The following is a 20,220-nucleotide window of genomic DNA, read 5'->3' as shown; positions in this document are numbered from 1 at the left end:
CGAGAAGAAATAAATGCAATATTCGAATTCATCAAAACAAAATCCCCGATAAACAACACAAAACAAGCTTAGAAACCGATTAGTTCTTCAAAAAGTCAACATAAACAGCTGTTTATTGATCTCGTGCAATTTGACTTGAGAGATAATGAAAAAAATTACGCCATAGAAGCCCAGTGTCTGGTAGATACTGGCGCAACCTGCTCTTTGATAAACTACCCTACTTACATCGAACTTGGAAAACTTCAAAATCTAAAACCTGTTAAAACGGCTCTACGTACCCGTGGTATAAATGGGGACGAATTAGACATCCTCGGTTTTGATTATATCATCTCTATTTTCGATATTGAAGGAAAATACCCGATTCGCCAAAAAACTTTGGATTTTTGGCCCAGGAGGCACAGAGTATAGCATATTGGGAAATGATTTCCTTTCCCATTTTGGTGAGACGCTCAAGTTCTCCGATCTTGCACTTTCCTTGAAATCCTATCCCGGACAAAGGGTGGCAATGAGCCCAAAAATTGATAAGAAGTTTCCATTCATCAGTGAAGTTAGTCGGTTTGGTCTTCCCGATAACATAACGATTGCCCCAAACTCCACGACAATTGTCTCCATTTACCCTCAAACGTCTCCCAAAATTTTCTCAAGCGGAACCATGTTCAGATTACACAAGAGCGTTCGAGATGCCGGAGTCTATACTTTCAATGTTTTTTCTAGATTGCCAGAGAGTCAGATAACGTATAATGTTAAGCAATGCAAACTCATATAAATTAACTCTACCGTCTGAAAATCTTGGTTATACTGTGTTGTATATAGATCGCAATCAAAACAATTCAACAATGTATACAATCTCTAATAACATTGCTTTCGTCGACGAGATCAGAGATAATTATCCTCACTTCGAGGAACATTTTGAAGTGAGCAAGGTCTCACAAACTGTCTATGACGACAAAGATTTGGAGATGTTTGATTTTGAACAGACCGAATTGGCCACTGATTTGTCTTCGGAGTTCAAATCTCTCAGACCACAGGCAGAAATCAATAATCCAGTACGTCGACCAAAACTTACCATCAAAATTCCTCAAGAAACTCCATCCTGAAGATCAAGAAATTTTGAAGAAGTTTAATTTAAGTGAATCCGAACTAACAGACGATGAGCTCCATCTTCTCTTTCAGATTCTGATGAACGATCAAAATGTATATTCGCATCATAAGTTTGATGTCGGGACAAATAAGCAGAAGTTTCATGTCAAGCTAAAAGAGAACTCAGAATTGAAGAAGCAAAGAGCTTCGATATTCCCTTTGCATAATCAGAGCAAACTGGAAGCACTACTGGAAGAACTCCAGAGAGCTGACATCATTCGTGAAATGGAAGATGACATCGAGATGGGTTCCGTGTTTGTTAATCCTATCATCATTTTACCGAAAGGTGATACTATCAAACTTGTAATTGATGCACTTCAATCACGGACTTGTCATCCTATCCTTGGCCACTGGAACCTTTGAATACTTTGTTAACAGGGATTAACTGCAAGTACTTTACTACTAGTGACCTTCGATCCTCATATAGCCAAGTCCCTCTTACCAATGAAACCCAAAAGCTTGCGAGCTTCGTCATTGGATCTAAACAATTCACTTTCAAGTGTGGCTTCAATGGTCTCTGCGGCCTGCCAAATTTCTTTAGTAGAATCATGACGATACAGTTCGCTCCGCTAATCAAACGCAAGAAAGCAATAACCTACATTGATGATACGTTTATGCAAGCTGACACTAAACCAAAAATGATGGACATCATTCAAGAGTCCCATCGTTTACTTAGGGCATCAGGACTAAAAGCGGCACCTGAGAAAACAAAGTTCTTTCTCAGAAAAGTACAATTTCTAGGGCATGTCGTTTCACAAGATGATATTCAACCAGTTGTGAAGAAAGTAGCTGCCTTCGAGGCTTTGAAGTCTCCAGAGAACAAAAGAGATGTTATGCGTGTGTTAGGTTGTCTCGGATTCTACAGTAGTTATATTAAAAATTTGCATGTGGACTCAAAGTTCTTCCATGAATTAACACGAGATGATGTACCATTTAAGTGGGATGCAGAACATGAAAACTTATTCAACGATTTGAAAGACAGAATAAGTGAGGATACTATTCTTGCAATCCCCAGTGAACGTTATCCCTTCCACATCCATGTAGACTCCTCGAGTGTGGGAACAGGATGTATCCCAGTTCAAGAGTTCCCAGACGGAAAAAGGATTGTGTCGTTCAATTCAAGGATAATTAACAAATCAGAACAAAAGATGTGCACTATGCACCGAGAACTCTCTGGAATAGTTGTGGCCTTGCAAACTTATGAACATTTGATTATCGGTTCCCCTTTCCAATTTATGTCTACTGTGATCACAAACCAATCCTGTATCTTTGGGCAAGACGTGGAAATCTATCGAATCGCTTTTTTTTGTTATCAGTTGATCATAACTGAGTTCCAGAATTTGAAAATTATCTGGACCCTAGGTAAGAACATGGCTTTGCCCGACATATTAAGTCGAAACTTGTCTCTGAAGGAAATTAACAAACAGCAATTAAAACATAAGCGCATCCCGAAGGAGATTAAATTTTTCGACGAAAGTATTTTAATAGATCCTTGACATCCCAAATGAGCAAACTTTTGCAAATTATTAATGGAAGTAGGCTTTAAAGTATCAAACATATAGCGTGTTTATTGCCTATAACCACTCAATACACAGGCATATGATACAATTTCTATTCGTCTATTTATTCTGTCCCACTTACGCCAATTGGAAATTGTTTTGTTCTTGTTGAGAAAAAGATAGAAGATAAGTTATTTGTGGAAAACTGCATCGCTAGTTTTTAATCATAATGTAGTCCTTAGGTATGCCAAAAAACCGATTGGTTAAATCCGCTTTCAACTTTTCACAAAAATGTTATTGCTGTGGCCCATATCCATTGCGCTATGTCCATAATGTCTATATGCTATTGGGAATTCATAAATAGAAATGAATTTCCTGATATATAGTACATGAAACCGATATAAAAAAATCCTTTTATACTTCTTCCTGTTTTCGATGTTTGGTAAAAATTGGTAAATCATTAGACTATCGTTAAAAGTAACATTTATGATTAAATTAAGTGACAGTTGATAGGATAACAAAGACAGGCTGCTTCAGATTACTATAATATTGATAACTGCTAGTCTAGTCAAAGTCCATTGCAAATGTGCCGTCATGCGGTAATGTCGTGCTTCTCTCTCTGTTGTCTGTACTGTTATAAGTGAGTCTATCCATGTTATGGCTATCACTCCTCGAACTTGTTGATGGGTATGTTCTATTGTAATCATGCAGATATTCCTGAAGCACCAAATTTTACGTAACTTACTCAGTTATCAGTTCAACGGGAAACGATATTCAATCCACCAAGTCATAGAGGTTTTCCTTTTATTTTTGTGATAATTTCCGGTGCCAGAAACAAAGTAGTATTGTTATAGGGTTAAATTGATGTTTCCTTTTATGAGACCTCAATGGCCAGCTGACCTTGCAATTAGTATTTTGTGAATGCCTAAATTCATTGCAACATTTGATTAAATGCAAGAGTGTGAAATGTATGAAAACGCTACCAATTCCCTAGTGAAATGATACAAAGACAAGAAATTGAAGCAGAGCACAAACTTGGATAGACAGTAGATCTTGGCTGAATAACAAATTTGACACATATGCTCAACGTCGATCAATCAGAGAAAACGGACCCAAATAATTTCAAAAACTGGGTCAGATAGAAAAATTAAAGATTGTCAACGCGTGACCCATCAAGTCATTCACTTTTACCAATCAATGACATCCTATTAGGGTAGCTATTTTTTTTCATTTTGGCAGTAGCCGTTAACGGAGAAAAATTTCAGGCATTTCCGACATAGCTGTAACGGCTGCTCTCCCGATAGGATGTGACGAGGAAAGTTTTACATCGCCCAATTCGCTTCTGCAGTTCAAAATCTGTCCGGATATTTTGATTTTGCAGTTCGCTTTTGTAACTGTATATCCACTATATTCTTAACGTTGCATTATAATTCAGTTCGTAACTTTTTGCTAATCTTAGTTTTTTTAAAATATCGAATCGGACTGTTTTGCTTCAGATCACACAAGATATATATCTAAGACCTGTTTATGCAAAAATATTTGAACCTTATACTTATGTTGGGTTTTGCCTTTGTAATCACGAGTTGAAACACCAGAAGCTAAGTTTCGTACCAGATGAGTTGCAGCTTCAGTAGTTCCTCGATACAGGATACAGTAACACATAATTTACTACTCAAGAATAACTTTCAATACCAGACATAGTGACAATTTACTGCTCAAGAACATTTAAAAAGTAGGATACTGTAACACGTTATTTACTGCCCAAAACCGTTTATTTTTGCCATGTTTTGCTGATGTATAGGAAGAAATCCCTTCGCTAGGGTTAAAATTGTTCGTTCTGTAATTTTTGCTCGTTTTCCTCCTTTCTCTCTCCACATCACCTGACTATGACTGTACTGGTAACTGTAACTAAAACTGGGACTAATACGATTAGTAATGAACAACTAATACGAAAGAGCTTTTCATATCTCAATTGTAATGCTGAAGCAGTTTCTTACGCGTGATGTAAAGGCTCAGATTCAACATCACCTGCCTTGTTTTCCTTCGTGAAAACATCTTTGTCAATTGCTAGCACCGGAGCGAACTTCACAACAGGCCTCTTGTAGACTCCGTCTTTCTCAAGAATGGGTGCTGATTTCCCTGTCAGAACCTGCGACGATTTCTGCAACTCGATCAAATTTGTACTACCCCCAGTTGTTGCTCTCTTCGACTAACGAAACGAGATCACCTTTGTGCAGGTTTTTGTCTGATCCGCTTTTCCATTTTTTTTCGATTGTTTAAAGTTGGCGGATACTCTTTTCTGTTTCGTTCCCTGATGAGTTGGGTGATATGTGTGTTTAACAGAGAAACAGAGATAGAAAGAGAGAGAAAAAATTAAAAACGAAAGGAGACAACTAGTTTGAGAGAGTTAGTTCAAAGGATAGACACAAGAAAGGCATAGTTGAAAAGCTGTCAGAAATAAAATAAAGTTAGAAATTTAATTCTTGTTTATTATAATTTGTGGTTTGAAAAAAGTTGAAAAACAAAAAATATGTTTTTTAAAACTGAACGCTTGCGGAAGTGCAGGTTTTTGAAGAAAAACAAATGGGTCCATTATGCTCATGAAACATCAAATATGGCCAAATTCTCCGAAAAACTGCGAAAAGTTCGTCTCATATTTCAGTGTCAATTATGCGATTACCGACACCATTACCTCTAGAAGTCCACACCTAATTTTTCAAATAATACAGAGAAGACATAAATTAACCATTCAAACTACGGGTGAAAATCAGCTGCCAAAAAACTGAGTTTTTTTACGCTGTTCATTTTTTTTGTATTTGTTTCTGTGTTTATGTTTGTGAGTGTGCGTTTGTAAAGTACGTGGATTGTGAGTGTAAGAAAGAGAGAGAGAGAGAGAGAGAGAGAGAGAGAGAGAGAAAGAGAGAGAAAGAGAGAGAGAGAGAGAGGGAGAAATTTAGTCTGAGATAATTAGTTCCTTTGAATGTTTTACAGAAAATATGGCAGAGTGCAAAAACCGTCAAAAATTATGTAATTAGAAAATTTACGTAGTATTTCTTACAAATGAGGGCCATATGTTATTCCAAAACAAAAGTACTGGTTTTCAGATCTTGCTGGTAACACATTTGCAACATTTTAAAAATAAAAGTTTTCATTATGCTCATGAGACTTAAACATTCACAAAGTTTTCCGAATAACTAGAAAATTTTATTTCGAAAATTAAAGCCACAATTATGATTAAGCCGGAAATAATTGCCCGAACCAATCCAAACCTAGTTAAATGGAAAGCGAAGAAAAAATCTGAATTGAACGTGACAAAACTTGAATAAATATCAGTTGCCAAAAAATTGGTGTTTTTGGTGTTGGGTTTGTATTTTTGTGATTTTGTGTGTGTGTGTGTGTGTGTCTGTGTGCGTTTGTGTGTGTGGTGTGTGTTTGTGTGGTCTGTCTTTGTCTGTTTTTTTTCAAATTTTCTTACAATTATTTTTCTAGAGTGTGCTAAGGAGTTTTCTTTCTTATCTGCCGAAAAAAAACGGCATATTTTTTTGTTCAAACAGTACAATTTACTTTCTCCAATGCATATAAGTTGCCTTCGGATACTTCCAACGGTTTCTCCGACAGAAATTAATGGCTTTGTGCAACCTTGAGAGTTATATTGGAACATACTGTGCTACACACAGACTTGCACGAGTAATCTTGTTTTTTAACATGAGAGTTCTCTGACAAAACTTATGAAAGATTAGAAAATTTTTAAAGAAGTCAGAAATCGATCGAGAAACAAGTGGGCCCTAAAACAGTAGAATAGAGGCAAATGACTTCCAATTTGAATTTGCAGAACGACTGCACATCTTAATATTTTTCGAAACTCTCACAATTAAAACCCAGAAACTGTTTTGAACTGTCCAGAATAAACGCGCCAGCCGTTTTATAGGAAGTTGTCAAAGTAAAATGAACATCTAAATGGACTTTTTGGGAAATTTTTAGCAAAAATAAATAATTCTCTGAAAATCCGCGGAAAGTTTTGCTTGTAGTTTGATCAAGCAGCTTAACAACAAACAACAACCTTATCCACAACAAACAAGCACTGTCAAAGTATTATAAAGCAAAAAAAAGTTTCAATTTTTTTCTATTTTTGAATAAAGTTTTCCTAAAGAGGCAGATTATTTGGCGCCAAGTTTTAGGACAAAGTAAATTCATAAATTCAACTTCAATTTTGGGCCAAACAATTTATCTACTTTCTTTCGTCTCTAAATTTAGACTATTACCATTTTAGCGAACAATTTTAGCATACATCAGAACAGTTTACTGGAGTTGAAGAAAAAGTACGGAGAAAATGAACAAAATTATGGGAATCGGCCTAGGGTTTACAAAACTTTATACCTCAATAGCCTCGCGAAAAGGATGGAATTTGAAAAATCCTTCAAATTAAATTTTCTAAGCTCGGCCTTTCTAATGATATCACTCACATCTTTCCATGTCAATTTCATAGTTCGACCAAAATTGATTGTACGAAAAAAAAACAAGTGAGCGTATAATTCCCCGCCTCCACAGTTTATGTGTCTGAACAATAGCATGGATATACTCTTTCGATCAGGTTTTGATTCCTCTTATGTCAATTCTTTTTTTTGCAATAAGTAAATTTAAATTAAAAGCATATGGTTAAATACACTTGAAAGAAACAATGCAAAAATAATTCAAGCAAAGTTATAAACTTCAATCAATTTTCGTAAAGAATCGCATTACATAATTTTCTTCCGATTGTTTTTCTCCTAAAATCAAAAGTAACTTTTAAAAGCTTCTACGTTACTATTCAAAAAAAATTTCATATTCTGAGTGCAAGAATTGATTCAACGTGTTCTTAAAAATGTTTTTGGAAAATAATAGTGGATGAAAGTAGGACCATTCGAATTTTTAAAAAATATTTTGACACTTTCAACAGGTGTTTTCAATTTTCTCAGCTTGGCACTAATATTGCTGCGCCAACTTGAGGTCGAATAACACAATTTGATTTTTGTTCAGTGGATTTTGATACTCTGGAGACACTATTTAGCGGTCTTGAGACAAGTTTTTGGTTTTGGTTTCTGCGAAAACATCTTTGGCGTAAATAACATAATGACGATAATACTGTTAAAAAATAACAATGAAGACAAATTCCCTTATGTTGATATCTGATGAATTAGGAAAGTAGTACCAGAATGGCTAGTCAATTGTTTCACAGTCAGAAACCATCGTTTCTGAACAATCAATTAAAACCAAATGATTTCCGCCTGAAAACTTTGATATCTTTTTTGAGAAGAATAAACAGCTAAGAAACGTATAGAACAAAAACGGCTAAAACCAATAACTGATGGAATTGTTGTCATCTTGTTGAATTGTAAGTTTTCATTATTTATGACTCAATTTTCCTGACAAATTTAGAAATAATCGAAGTTGGTTCGAAGTTGGTTGAGCTGAAATGGGATTAGAATTTTGTTCTAGACAAACTATCTCAGCCTAAGTATAATTTGGCCCTGATCATACTAAGATGACATTTTGCTGTATTACTAGATGACGAATCATAGGACTAACATGGGACGCTGCTGAGTCACGAATAGATATTAAAGTGTTGTTCACACGAGTACGGGGTGTGCGAAAGGCCTCTGCATTAATTTCCAGAAACTCCTCAGGGTTCATCGAGTTACGATAGGGGGGCTTTGTCCGCATCCTCTCTAGTCTAAATACAACAACACGAACTTAGTTATGTCCCTATGCAAATTATCTGCCAACCGCTATTTTCCAACGTATTTGCGAAAACTTTTCGGCATTTCATAAGATCTTTATATTAAATGTAAGTGGTTGCCGTACAATTAATTAGTAATTAAGCGCAATAATGTTTTCTACAGCATTTTTGCAAGAAATGTTTAACCATTGCAAATGTCTCGCGATAGAAATAGAAATGTTTGTCTTCATGGCAGCTCCTTTCAATCACTTCTTCAAATTCGGTCAGGAAAGACTTGAAACGGGCGGCAATGAGATAAACAGTTGTTGATACCCGGACCTTGGTCTCATAGAATATCAGTACTGAAACATTGCATTCCGAAATTGTATATCGTCGGCCCACAATTGTATCAGCGTATCCTAAGATTATATTGCTACCTCATTATGTCCAGTCTATTCGCATATATACTTTTTTTCTGAAAATTGACAGAGCATCCTGGTTTTGATTCTCATAATGTTCTTAGGAAAATCATGACAAAATTTGAAAAACTCGAAAAGAATGAAACTTTGGATGATGCGTATTTTGAGCATCACCATCAGATTATAATCTTAAAGCCTTAACAATAACGTTTTATCATTTAAAAAATATCCGCCAAAACCAGTAAAAACACGCCGAGTGCCTGGAACCTTCCGACTTCCAGATTTTTATGGTTTTTATTTCAACTTGTAATGGAAATTTTTATGTCTTATTGTTTTTAGCGCAACGCAAACAGATACCTTACTGGGCCGACAATATACAACTGGAATACAATGTTTCAGTACTGATATGCTATGGGACCAAGGTCCGGGCAAACATATAACAGCTATTAGAAGTAGACTTATAAATCACAGGGTTTTTGTATTCAGGTTTTGGATTGTTCAGTTTCAAATTATTGTTTTAGACCTCACGTGGCATGATAATTTCACAATGCTGAGACATAAATCAATTTTTTGTCTAAAAAATAAAGTAAAAAGAATTGAAATCATGAAATCTGACAGGAAAAGTATTGCTCTATCACTTCGCTAAAATCACTTTCATGATTTTGTAAGCAAAGATAACATCTATGGAATTTAAACTATAATGTGAATATAACATGGACGCTCGGTAATCAGCGTTTGCACATAAATTTCCGACCCCTCTCGTCCACATTTTTTGCATGTGTCTTCCAAATAAGGCCCAGATAGAAAACCCCCAAAATTTCAAGTATTTTTCAAGTAATTGATGTATGTACAAAAATATCGCCTCCAATGCAAACACTTTAGTGGAGTAAAAAAACGCCGCAGTGGATTGATGAGATCTGGCATTATTAAGAAAGCGAGGCAAGACGAACAATAATATCAAACAACAACAACAAACAATTACTGCATTCTACAATTTTTGCCATTTTGTTTTTAAAAACTTAATATCAAAGGCAGGATAGAGTCAGATAAAACTGAAATTGAGCTATTTAACTTGTACTTTACTCGAAAAGATATGGGACCAGTCTATAATAAGGCTAAGTTACAATTAGACAAAAAAGAACAAAAACAGAAAAGTTAATAAATTCGCTTGTGTTTATCTTTAAGAACAGTTCATTTCAAAGTAATGAGAAACATTTGATATAGACAGAAATTATAGAAATGTTTTATTAACCTTGATGCCTATATGGGAGGGAATTTGGAAATGCTTTTAATTAATGTTTTTGCGGTTACAAAAAGAGCAACAAAAAAGACAACAGACAAAAATTCAATTGAAACTTTGTTCAATCGAAATATGCTCGGTCGCGCCTTCTTGGAATTTCACCGATGAGGTATGTGACTTCTCATTAATGAGAATAGGTAAAATTGACAGAAAAGCGAAGAAGGGGCGAAATTAAGAAATACTTTTGTGTCTTTCGAAAACAACTATTTTTAAAGTCTTAAAAGCCTTTAGCTACAAAATTAAATCAATAAATAAGTTTTTTTCTTCGTCCGATGTAGTCACTTGAGACCTGTAGTCATTCAGAATATGTCTTACGTTTACAAAGAACGTCAAAAATCAAAAAGTACAATATTTTTTTGCGAAAAACCCGTGTCGAAGCAAATAGAATCATAACGAATTGTTATAATTTTAGATTTTGTACACTTGGGCCTCTTGTTGTCGCCAATGATGTCTCATATGATATAAAGTTAGCAAGACTACGTAACAAAAGCACACAGAAAAAAAAGACGCTAATTTAAAGAGTGGTTAAACGGTTGTCTTCAAAGTCATGAAAGCAATCACATATTTACTCAACTAGAAAAAAACAGGCTCATCTAATCGTTCATAAAAACCCAGTGAGACCTGTCATTCTCCAAAAAACTTTCTTTAACTAAAAGACAAAGCGAAAACAAAAATTAAAGAAAAGGGTAAAAAATTTCAAATAAATATTTTGAGAAAGTGTTGTCAAAGCCGTTAAAACCATAATATATACCTTTAAAGATTTCTATTTTTGGCATTCTGCCTCATTTTGAACGCCAGTAATGTGTTATATGAACTGCCAGTAATCTGAAAATGTGAAAAAACAAGAAAAAGACGTGAAAAACAGGCAAATGCCTGAAAGTAAAAAAATTGTGATAACTGGTAGTTTCATAGTCAGGAAACCATAACTCGTAAAACCGCAAAAAGGTTACCTTTTAATTCAATAAAAAGACGAATCATTCATTTTTTACTGATACTAAGCTACTTGTTGACCAAATTAGGAGAAAAATAGTGGCAATGTTCAAAAAGCCTTTGTGTGATTAAAAGTCTAGTAATTTTAAAACTCAAAATGAACACAAGTTTTCGGGTAAAACTGTAGATAAATTGATTGTGTACTGCTGAGGAAGCCTATTGGAACTATCGCCAGTGAGATTTGACTTGAATTGTTCTCTTCGTAAATTAACATAAAAAAGATCGAATTTTTTTTTGAAAAAAGACCGACTGATTACAATCCGAATTATTTTAGGATTGTTACAGTCCAAAACTGGACCAAAACTAGCCCTGCTATTGCTGATTTTCCATTAAGAAAACTTAATTATTTCAAATGATATAGATATAAATAATTTGTTAGTAAAAAATCAAAAATAAATGCTGCGTTTTTGATAATGAACGAGAAAAGTTAGCCAAAAACGGCAATATTTTACTTCCAGAGCACTCTGAATGGTCGTGGAAGTAGGACTTTCCCCTTCGTAGTTTATAAATATTGTTTTAGTGGTTTTTTGGGTGTGTACGTCCCGCAAAATTAATCAAAGTGGACAAGAAAATCTTTTTTCGTACAATTTTTGATGAAAATGGCTGAATTTTTAAATACTTAGCCAAAACGAAATTCAAAAAAAATCTTTTTAATTTCATATTCTAAGCTGGACGGGCTTTTTAATGATATCAGTCACAAATCTCTTCGATGAATATATCGATCGGGCAAAAATGACTGAACAAAAAACCCATTTGAGTATAAAAGTCCCCCCCCCCCCCTCAAGAGGGGTCAGAACAATTATATATGAATGTCAAAGAATTATGGGAAAAGAACATTTTATAATGGGAGTTTAGGGGAATTTCATGGCGCACTTCAATAAAATAGAAAAATTAACTGCTGGGTCGAAATTTTCGTCTGTAATAGTTGCAGAACCTCTAAACATAATTTGGACGCATTTTTCATCTATTTGACGCTTGCTTCTCTATTTGAATTGGTTTCTAGGGGAAAATATTCAGAATTTAATCTGTGCAGCTCTTTCAAACTCGAAATTGCTGATTAAATTGATCAGTTTTTCTATAGGCAGATCATTCATTCAAGGTCTTTATAACCAACCTTGACTTAAAACTGAAAAACCTTGACTTAAAACTGAAAACGGGTGTTCTCTCACATACAACGAAAGCTTTACGACACCGAGTTCGTTTAAGGAGTTTGAAATCTGTCTGGAGTTTTGTTTTTGCAAATAGTTTTTTTGGGGTGTACATTACTTGAGATTCAATAATTCCCAATAATTATCGATCAGTTCTGCTGTTCAACAAATTACTTCACTCGAATTTTTCAAATGAATTAAATACCATTTATTCAATCAAAGGCAAAGGGAGTAGTGACATGAAGATATTAAATTACATGGTTGTTAGTAAAATGGATAACCACAGTATACTCCAGACGAACTCCGACGCTTATCTTGGAAGATCTTGCAAGATTCTTGCAAATGACGCTTATCCTGCAAGATTCAAGATCCGGACGCCTATCTTGCAAGAACCTTACAAGATCTTGCAAAACAGATGTTGAAAAATCTTAAAGAAAAATGTGCAATTTTAAAGACCGATTAACTTAATTGCATGGTTTTTGAATTTAACACATTCCACTCCCAACCTGAAACAGTTCCGTTAAATTCTACAGGTGTGATCCGCGAGTTGGTTTATGATCACATCCAATGGTTATTTATGTTAATTTTGTATTTTATGTACACTTTTATGTACTTTTATGTGTACATTGTTTTGACACAAGTCTCTTTTGAAACCATTAGAGGACAGAACAACAGAAAAAACAAAAAATTGTTTTAAAGAAAAAAATTGCAACTCTACCTTGCTAAGGATAAATTTCGTTAGGCATTACCGCAAGAAAAACATATAAATAGTTTCTCCTGTATATGTAAACAAGTGTATTTGAGTCAAGTGTGTCCATTTCATTAAATTTCACAGATTTTGAAATGTTTTGGGTTGCTGTTTTTTTTTAAATTCAATCAAACGTAATTTTATGGGCGACCTTGAAATCAATTTAGAGCGGTCATTTTGTTGATGTCAAAATAGATAAATGAAAGGAAAAGTGAGTTCTTTCGAGGCGTATTTTATTTTCCACTTAATTGCTACTATGGAGTTTACGTACAATTTTATGTGTACTTTTAATGTTAGCGATCGACATTGTTTTGACACCAGTCTATTTTGAAATTGTTAAAAGACAGAACAACAGAGCAAACAAAAATTGCTTTAAAGGAAAAAATTGCAACTCTACTCTACCTTGCTAAGGATAACTTGATTTAGACATTACAGCTAGAAAAAAATTTAAATAGTTTGTCTTTTTCTTCTAAACAAGTGTAGTTGCGTCAAGTTTATCCAGTTCATTAAATTTCACAGATTTTAAATGTATTGGGTTGCTGTCTTTTTACAATTCAAACAATATTAATTTCATTGGCGACCTTTCAAATCAGTTTAGAGCGGTGATTTTGTTCTTGCCAATATAGGAAAATGAGCGGAAAAGCGAGTTTTTTCGAGGCGTGTTTTATTTGTCACTCAATTGCTACTATGGAGTGAGAAAACAATGTTCAAACAAATACTCAGTTTTTGGGAGCTAATTTTTGTTCACATGCGGCAATATGACTTCTTCTATCTTTTTTTGTTTGTTTCATCAGAATTCGTCAGGTTTTGTCAAAATTGTTTCCCAGTCTTTTCGGCTTCTAGTTTTTTGATTTTGTCAAAGAAAAGTCTTTAAATTATTTCAGGACTTGTCCAACTATTTTTTAAACTTATCTGTTCACTCATTTTCTTGATTTTTGAAGTCAAATTGAAGTGATGATTTTTGTAACGCCGAAACAGGAAGTGTAGCGAAGAGGCGAGTGGTTTTGCGGCGTGGATATTATTTTTTTCTATATATTAATTGTAACTCGAATGCTAAGTCAAATCTTTAAGTTCCTAGTCTTCGCATGTTTTAGCGCTCTTTGAACATGCAGCCTTACGCAGTGTATGCCGTTTGAGATGCGCTATGACACCTTATAGATGCTGGTTATCTGCAAATGTCAATGCGCTCCTTAAACATGCAACAATACAATGCCGAAAAAGTTGTCCGTCAAAAATTGCAGATACATAGGGTAAAAGACGCGAGAAATACGCATCGGTAGTGTAAGCGGTAATAGCTGTGTCTGTTAAACGAGGTGAATGGGTTCAAGCCTATTTTGGTGCGAAACATAAATTTTTCTTTGATTGATGTTCTTGGATGCCTTTGATGGCTTGCTTTTTAATTTTAAATTAGACTGAGAAAACGGTGATTGATTAAAAATTCGTTTTCGCGCTTGTATTTCGGTCACATTTGGCAATTTTTACATTTTTTTGTTCAATTTTTTAAATTAGATTTCTAAAACAGTTTTTCCAATCCATCCATAGCCACTTCTAGGTCTAGTTTTTGTTTTCTCAATGGACTTGTGTTTGATTTCTAGGTCAGGAGGCTCAAAGGTTTCGTTTTTTTAGAAATTTATCACTCAATTACACATTTTTCACGCTTTAAATACGTTAGAAACAGCGAAAAGTCGCTTATTTAAAGCCTTAGATCACGTGTTTTTTTCTACAAAGTGTATAATTAATTTTAACAAGAAATCTTTGCATTCTTATGCTTTCTTATGCCAATGATTTTGTCAATTTTTTTTGCCGGAAGAGCTGAGATAACACTATGTGCTTCAATTCATTAGATGGAGAATTATCAAAAGTTCCTTCCACCTTGTATGTTTTATAGTTATAGAATTTTATAAATATTAAAGATTAAAACCTTTAATTCTCGCCCTCACTTCAACACTATGCAACCAACCAAATTGGGTGGAAGCATTTATTCCGTTTTCAGTCTTCTTTTCCCCTAACCGTATCTTTCGTGATACCCATAATTGAATCTTAATTCAAATGCGCGGCAAATTTCGTCTTTTACGTTGCTGTGTAAAGACATCCGATTCCACAGTAAAGGGGGTGCTTATTTCCATAGCATGAAATTTGTGCTCTGACTTTAACATGAGTCTCGTTGTCATTAGTTTTGTCGACTAACAAAGAGGCGTCGAAATTAGACATAATAAACGGGAATTGTTTCAAGCCCATAGTTTTTTTTAATTGAGACGGCGAGATAGAATTTGAGACAGAAATAAGAATAGAAAATTTAGTCTTAAAATCGGAACAAGTTCAAAGAAGCTAACACATTTTCGTGATTTTTGTTACTGTTCTAATCGGCTTTGAACAAGGATTAGCTATGGCAATTAAGGTGCTAGGAAAATTGGCCGACAGGGCGTTTAGCCTACAAGGAAAAAATGAGAAATTTAGCCGACAGTTTTATAATTGGTAATAAAAGTAAAAGTCCATAAATAAATAGTTCGGTTGTGATAGATTCATATCAAGTCCCACGGGCCTCTGAGGCATGGCCATGGCCCTCGAGGCATCGACAGATGCGTTAAAATACGGTCCGCCCATGGATAGGCCTTCGTTACACTAGTTGATTGAGAAAACTGCGGTATATTTGTCCGCTTACGAAATAGTGTTTTAAATTGGCCGATCACAGCTTTAGAATAAATTTTATTGCTCATTTTACTTAAATTGTCGGTTAAATTTCTCAATTTTTCGTTGTCGGCTACGGCGGCCACCGGCAATTAAGTAGGCGATTAAGACGGCTCGTTCGAGTCTGTGGGTAGCACAGAATGTCAGAATAAAACGCACACCTCTCAAGGTTGCGAAAACAACTTTAAATTTTGTCAGAAGATGGTTGCGACTATCCAAAAGCAACTTATACGAATTGCAGAAAATTAATTGTTTTAATTGAACCAGAAAATATGCCGTCTTTTTTTCTTCAGACAGTAACGAAATTTCTAAACATTCTAGAAAAACCAGTGTAGCCAAAGATTCATAAAGGTATTTCGTGCTTCTTTCCAAGAAAATAAGAGATGTAGGCGTTTTGGGGCAATTATTATTTTGACACTAAACTTTGAAATAAATTTTTTTGAAGATTTGTAGACAAATATTGGCATTTCTGTGTTTCATGAGCCTAATGGGCCAATTATTTTTAAAAAAATTCTGCAATTGGATTACCAGCAGGCTTTAATAAACAAAACTTTGTTATCGAACACATTTAAAATCGCAGCTATTAGTGAACATTAAGAAATTTCGAGTAATTTATTGTTAATTTCTCAAGAAATTTTTATAAGATTTTATACAGTTTTTGCACTCTGCTCTATTTGTGTCTAATATTTGAGAAGAACCTACTGTTACCTTGAAAAACGGTTATTTAGTAGTGTGCAGGAACATCGATTTTGAGTAAAAGTTAGGCGTCGGCCTTTTCATTCATTGGAATATCTTTTAAAGAAATAGAAAAATTTTTAAAAATTTTGGTAAACTGACAAATTAACGTTTTTTTTCGAAAAATCTTTTGAGGAGTTCCATGATCAAGGTATTATATAGTTTGTTAGTTGACAAAAGCGCTCAGAGAGTAGAAATGATTAGCTTGAAGAGCATTTTTGAAATACCGAGAAACGAAAAACATATCTGAAATTTTTGTTCATTTTTTTCTTTTATTCAAAACTTAAATCTTGTTTTATGTTTTTGAACCTGGTGATTCAAGAAGTAGAGGATTATAATAGAGAAATTGAGTTTGAACGATTTTGACAATTTTAATTGCCAAAAAATCTATTCCATTAATTTTCAGAAATAAAATTTCTTGATGTATTGTTCAGTTCATGGAACACGTTTTCTTACATCTCCATATTTTTGAAACAAATAAAATGGCCAATTCTAACCTATTAGGAAGAAATTTTTGAGTTACATTATTATTATTACTTTATTGTATTTTTCTATTTTAATTGTGTATTTTCAAAATTGACTTTGGTGCTCTAAAAATTGAGCACTAGGTTTGCTGAAATCTAATAAATCTTTTTGATACAGATAAATTTTGATTCAAACACTAATTTCCAATAAAAAAATAAAAAATATGGGAAATTTTTCAATTTTCAAAAATAAAATTTTAAATATTAGGTATTGAAAACACAGGAGCTGGTTTTCGAAATTTTTGGTTAAATAGTTGAAATCGTTAATTTTTTGTCTTGAAGTTGTATAGAAATAGTATAAAATGATAATAAAATTGTTTTCTTGACCAATTTTTCCTTTGGAACTTTTAATTCCCTATTTCAAAGCTCTGGAAAAACAGAGTTTTTATATAAATCATAAAGAGATCCTGAGAGCTACATAATGAGTTTTTTCTCCTCTACGATTTTTCAACAAAGAGTGAAAATTTGAACGGAGAAAAAAGTCAGCCTCGCATATATGTTTCCCCAATTTGGAGATAATGATGAAACAATAAATTACCTACAGGCAGAATAATTCGAAATGAAGAAAACGTGCTCAGAGCACTATGTCTCAAACGCAAAAAAGACCAAATGGTCCATTTTTTGTTAGTTGCGCTGTCTTCTATAGATATAAAGAGATAGAAAAAGAGCATGGTAAAAGTTTTTGTCCAAAGCTTTGATTTTGTTTCCTATTTCTGTTTCCAGAATAGGTAAAAATTTTATTTCACAGGTAGCAGTTAAAAATAGGCCATTTAGCAAAACCTATGCCATTTAGCATTTGGCCTATTTTTACAGCTTTTGTTGCCCAAAATGTTAACAATTTTTTCCTATGATTTGGTTTCGGAGCTATAACAGATCAAAAAAGCCCTGGAAACAAGTGTCCGTACCTAAAATCATATATATATATATATATATATATATATATATATATATATATAATTGTTTTTGATACAAATCTTAGTAAAACTTTCCGTCAAGTTTTATTTTGTGACAAATAGAAGCTGCCGTTGCCACAAAGATTTGCATCCTTTAGATTTAATTTTTATATTACAAACAGAAAATGATCAGAAAAAGGGAGTGCCGATTTGAAATTTACTTGGTGGCACTTTATCCATTTGAAATGCTCAAAAGTAAATAAAAGATTTTACTCTGTCCTCTTTTTTCTGACAAAAACAAGTCGATAGCCTAGTCTTCTTTTTGCCAATTGGTTTAAATGCATCATTGGAATAGCAATAATTTAAAGGTGAAAAATAAAGATGAAAAAGTTTGCCAGCTGTTTCAAATGATTTTTTAAAATCAAAACTTACAAAAGTTACGTTCTTGCTCCTTTTTTGGTTGATGTGACATTGTAATATATTTATTTTTTACAGACCAAGCTTTAATTAACACGATGCAACGGTCAAGAAATTCTAAAATTTGTTCGCAGTCCAAATCAATTGCATAAGTGACTAACTCTTTCCGTTCTTTCTTTTTCTTGAAATAAAGAATCACCATCAATAAGCACGAGAAAACAAAACAAGACACTGCAACCCCTGCCAGAATAGCTATGTGTCTAATACTGAACTCCATAAACTCCTGGAAATAATAACTGTAACTGCTATGAATTAAAAAAACGCAAATGAACGCTTTCTAAGGATAATTTATTGTTTCGCAGTTCCCATGCGACAGAAACTATATAGTAATAGCAAACTTTGATGTCGAAATCGATATGACAGAGAGCTAATACAGGCGTCGTATTAACTAAATATATTAAATAAGAATATGGGTGCGAGAGTTGTTAGTCTCCTACAAATATTTGGCTTGATCAGTATGACATGTTTCAGTGTACTTAAGGGTTCAACCTTTAAACGTCTTTTGTCGTTCATTGACTAAATGTCACTTTGTTAGTTAGTTTGTTCGAATCGCCGTAACTTACAGTTCTCATTTGGAGACGTTCATCGTCACACATCATGTATTCTTGATACATGTTCCTGTCCTCGATTTTTATCAATTTGTATGCAACACTTTAAATTTGTCTTCTTGGATCACTCCATGTAAATTTGTACAAGCTTTTTTCGATAGAAAATCGTGAGAATGTTGTTCGTTTCTGGTTTGAATGAGACCTTTTGCGCTGGTTTATATGCTAGGCCCTGCTGGCACTGCGCTGGTTAAATTGGTACCAGAAACGACCACTATGTGTCGCTGCAAAACTTTGGGAGTAAGCTAGCCGCAATGTGAGCTACAGGTGCTATAGTTTGTAGGTGCGTAGAACATCTAAGCACTTTTTGCGTATTTGTGGACCGAGGCAAGATTTTAAATGTTCTTTAGAATGAATTGTGGTAAATTATTACGTGATTTTTATATTGAAGCAGTGTAGGTATGATTGAATCAAACGTTTCTTTTAAATTGATTTTTTTTACGAACTGAGAAAGCTATGAAATTACATGCGCATACCATTCTGCTCAAAATTCTAGCTCTTGTTTTTTCGGTGTTGGGAAGGTAGTTGTGGATGATTGAAGGAACCATTGGATAAGTTAACTAGTGTTCTATTTAACATTGCAATAGGTTGGTCAAGTTTCTTTTATTAAAGTACTTTATAACATTGCATGCCGTGGGTATAAAACTTTGATGTTACACTGGATTTTACTACTCTTGCGCGGAGTCTTGGAACAATCTTTTGGTTAAAATCCGGCAAGTTTGTCATTTGCTTAATTTATTGAAGCCAAGATCTTAGGCAAGAAAATTCATTCATTTTTGGCCTAATTTTCTTTATGGACGTAATGTGAAGAAAAGTTTGTTTACTGCTTACTAGCTGCTAAAAACTTGAGACAATGATTGCACCCAACTATTTACGTTGGCACGAAACTGTTAGTCTAAATTAGCAACAAACGTTGATTTTTGTGCTAGAAAGATTCCCTTACTTGACCCATGAATAAATGAGGCGTTTTGATAGGAAAAATGGGAAAATGGGAGCGCTTTTACTTGTTTTGCATGTTAAGGACCTACCAATTCCAACATCGCATATACCTATGACTCTGTACGCTGATGATTCGGCCTTAGCTCAGCGAAGTAAATCAGATGATAATCGATCAGATTTACGTCTAAGCCAAACAAAAAATGCTTCAACACAAATAAATTAACCTTGAAATGGACAAGACATACTGTAGAGGTTCCAAAAGATCTCTTTAAACATTAATGCAAGAATTATTAGTCTTGAACAAAATCTGAAAACAATGCGAAAGTTTTGATGAAGTTTTTATAAACTGAGAAAGCATTTTTCCGAAGTGAGATGCTATATGCATACAAAGCAGAGGTTCAACAAATTTTTGCAGGATTG

At 34.1% G+C, this 20,220-nt stretch overlaps 2 protein-coding genes across 4 annotated transcripts in view; one reads left to right on the top strand and one right to left on the bottom strand.

The window, feature by feature from the left end:
• Positions 1–20,220, top strand: part of LOC142345867 (uncharacterized) — a 171,305-nt gene that overhangs the window by 37,774 nt on the left and 113,311 nt on the right. The gene's annotated exons all lie outside the window — the stretch shown is intronic.
• LOC142345481 (uncharacterized) lies at positions 3,111–18,656 on the bottom strand. The gene is made up of 3 exons (XM_075397545.1): positions 18,358–18,656; positions 8,205–8,349; positions 3,111–3,356 (listed from the first exon to the last, which is right to left on the bottom strand). Exons 1-3 carry the CDS (start codon positions 18,471–18,473, stop codon positions 3,204–3,206), a joined length of 414 nt encoding a protein of 137 aa, XP_075253660.1. The 5' UTR covers positions 18,474–18,656; the 3' UTR covers positions 3,111–3,203.

Source organism: Convolutriloba macropyga, chromosome 9 (assembly GCF_964194025.1).
Source record: "Convolutriloba macropyga chromosome 9, txConMacr16.3, whole genome shotgun sequence".
Taxonomy (NCBI): domain Eukaryota; kingdom Metazoa; phylum Xenacoelomorpha; order Acoela; family Convolutidae; genus Convolutriloba; species Convolutriloba macropyga.
Note: the sequence above shows the minus strand (reverse complement) of the source record. Positions and strands in the feature narration are given on the sequence as shown.

Excerpts from the sequence above, each read along its gene's own strand:
- LOC142345481 (XM_075397545.1), bottom strand. The coding sequence starts at position 18,473 with ATGGAGTTCAGTATTAGACACATAGCTATTCTGGCAGGGGTTGCAGTG. Across the intron at positions 8,350-18,357 it reads AAAAAGAAAGAACGGAAAGA|ACTAGAGAGGATGCGGACAA; the intron begins GTTAGTCACTTA and ends TGTTGTATTTAG. Across the intron at positions 3,357-8,204 it reads GTGACTCAGCAGCGTCCCAT|GAATATCTGCATGATTACAA; the intron begins GTTAGTCCTATG and ends TTGGTGCTTCAG.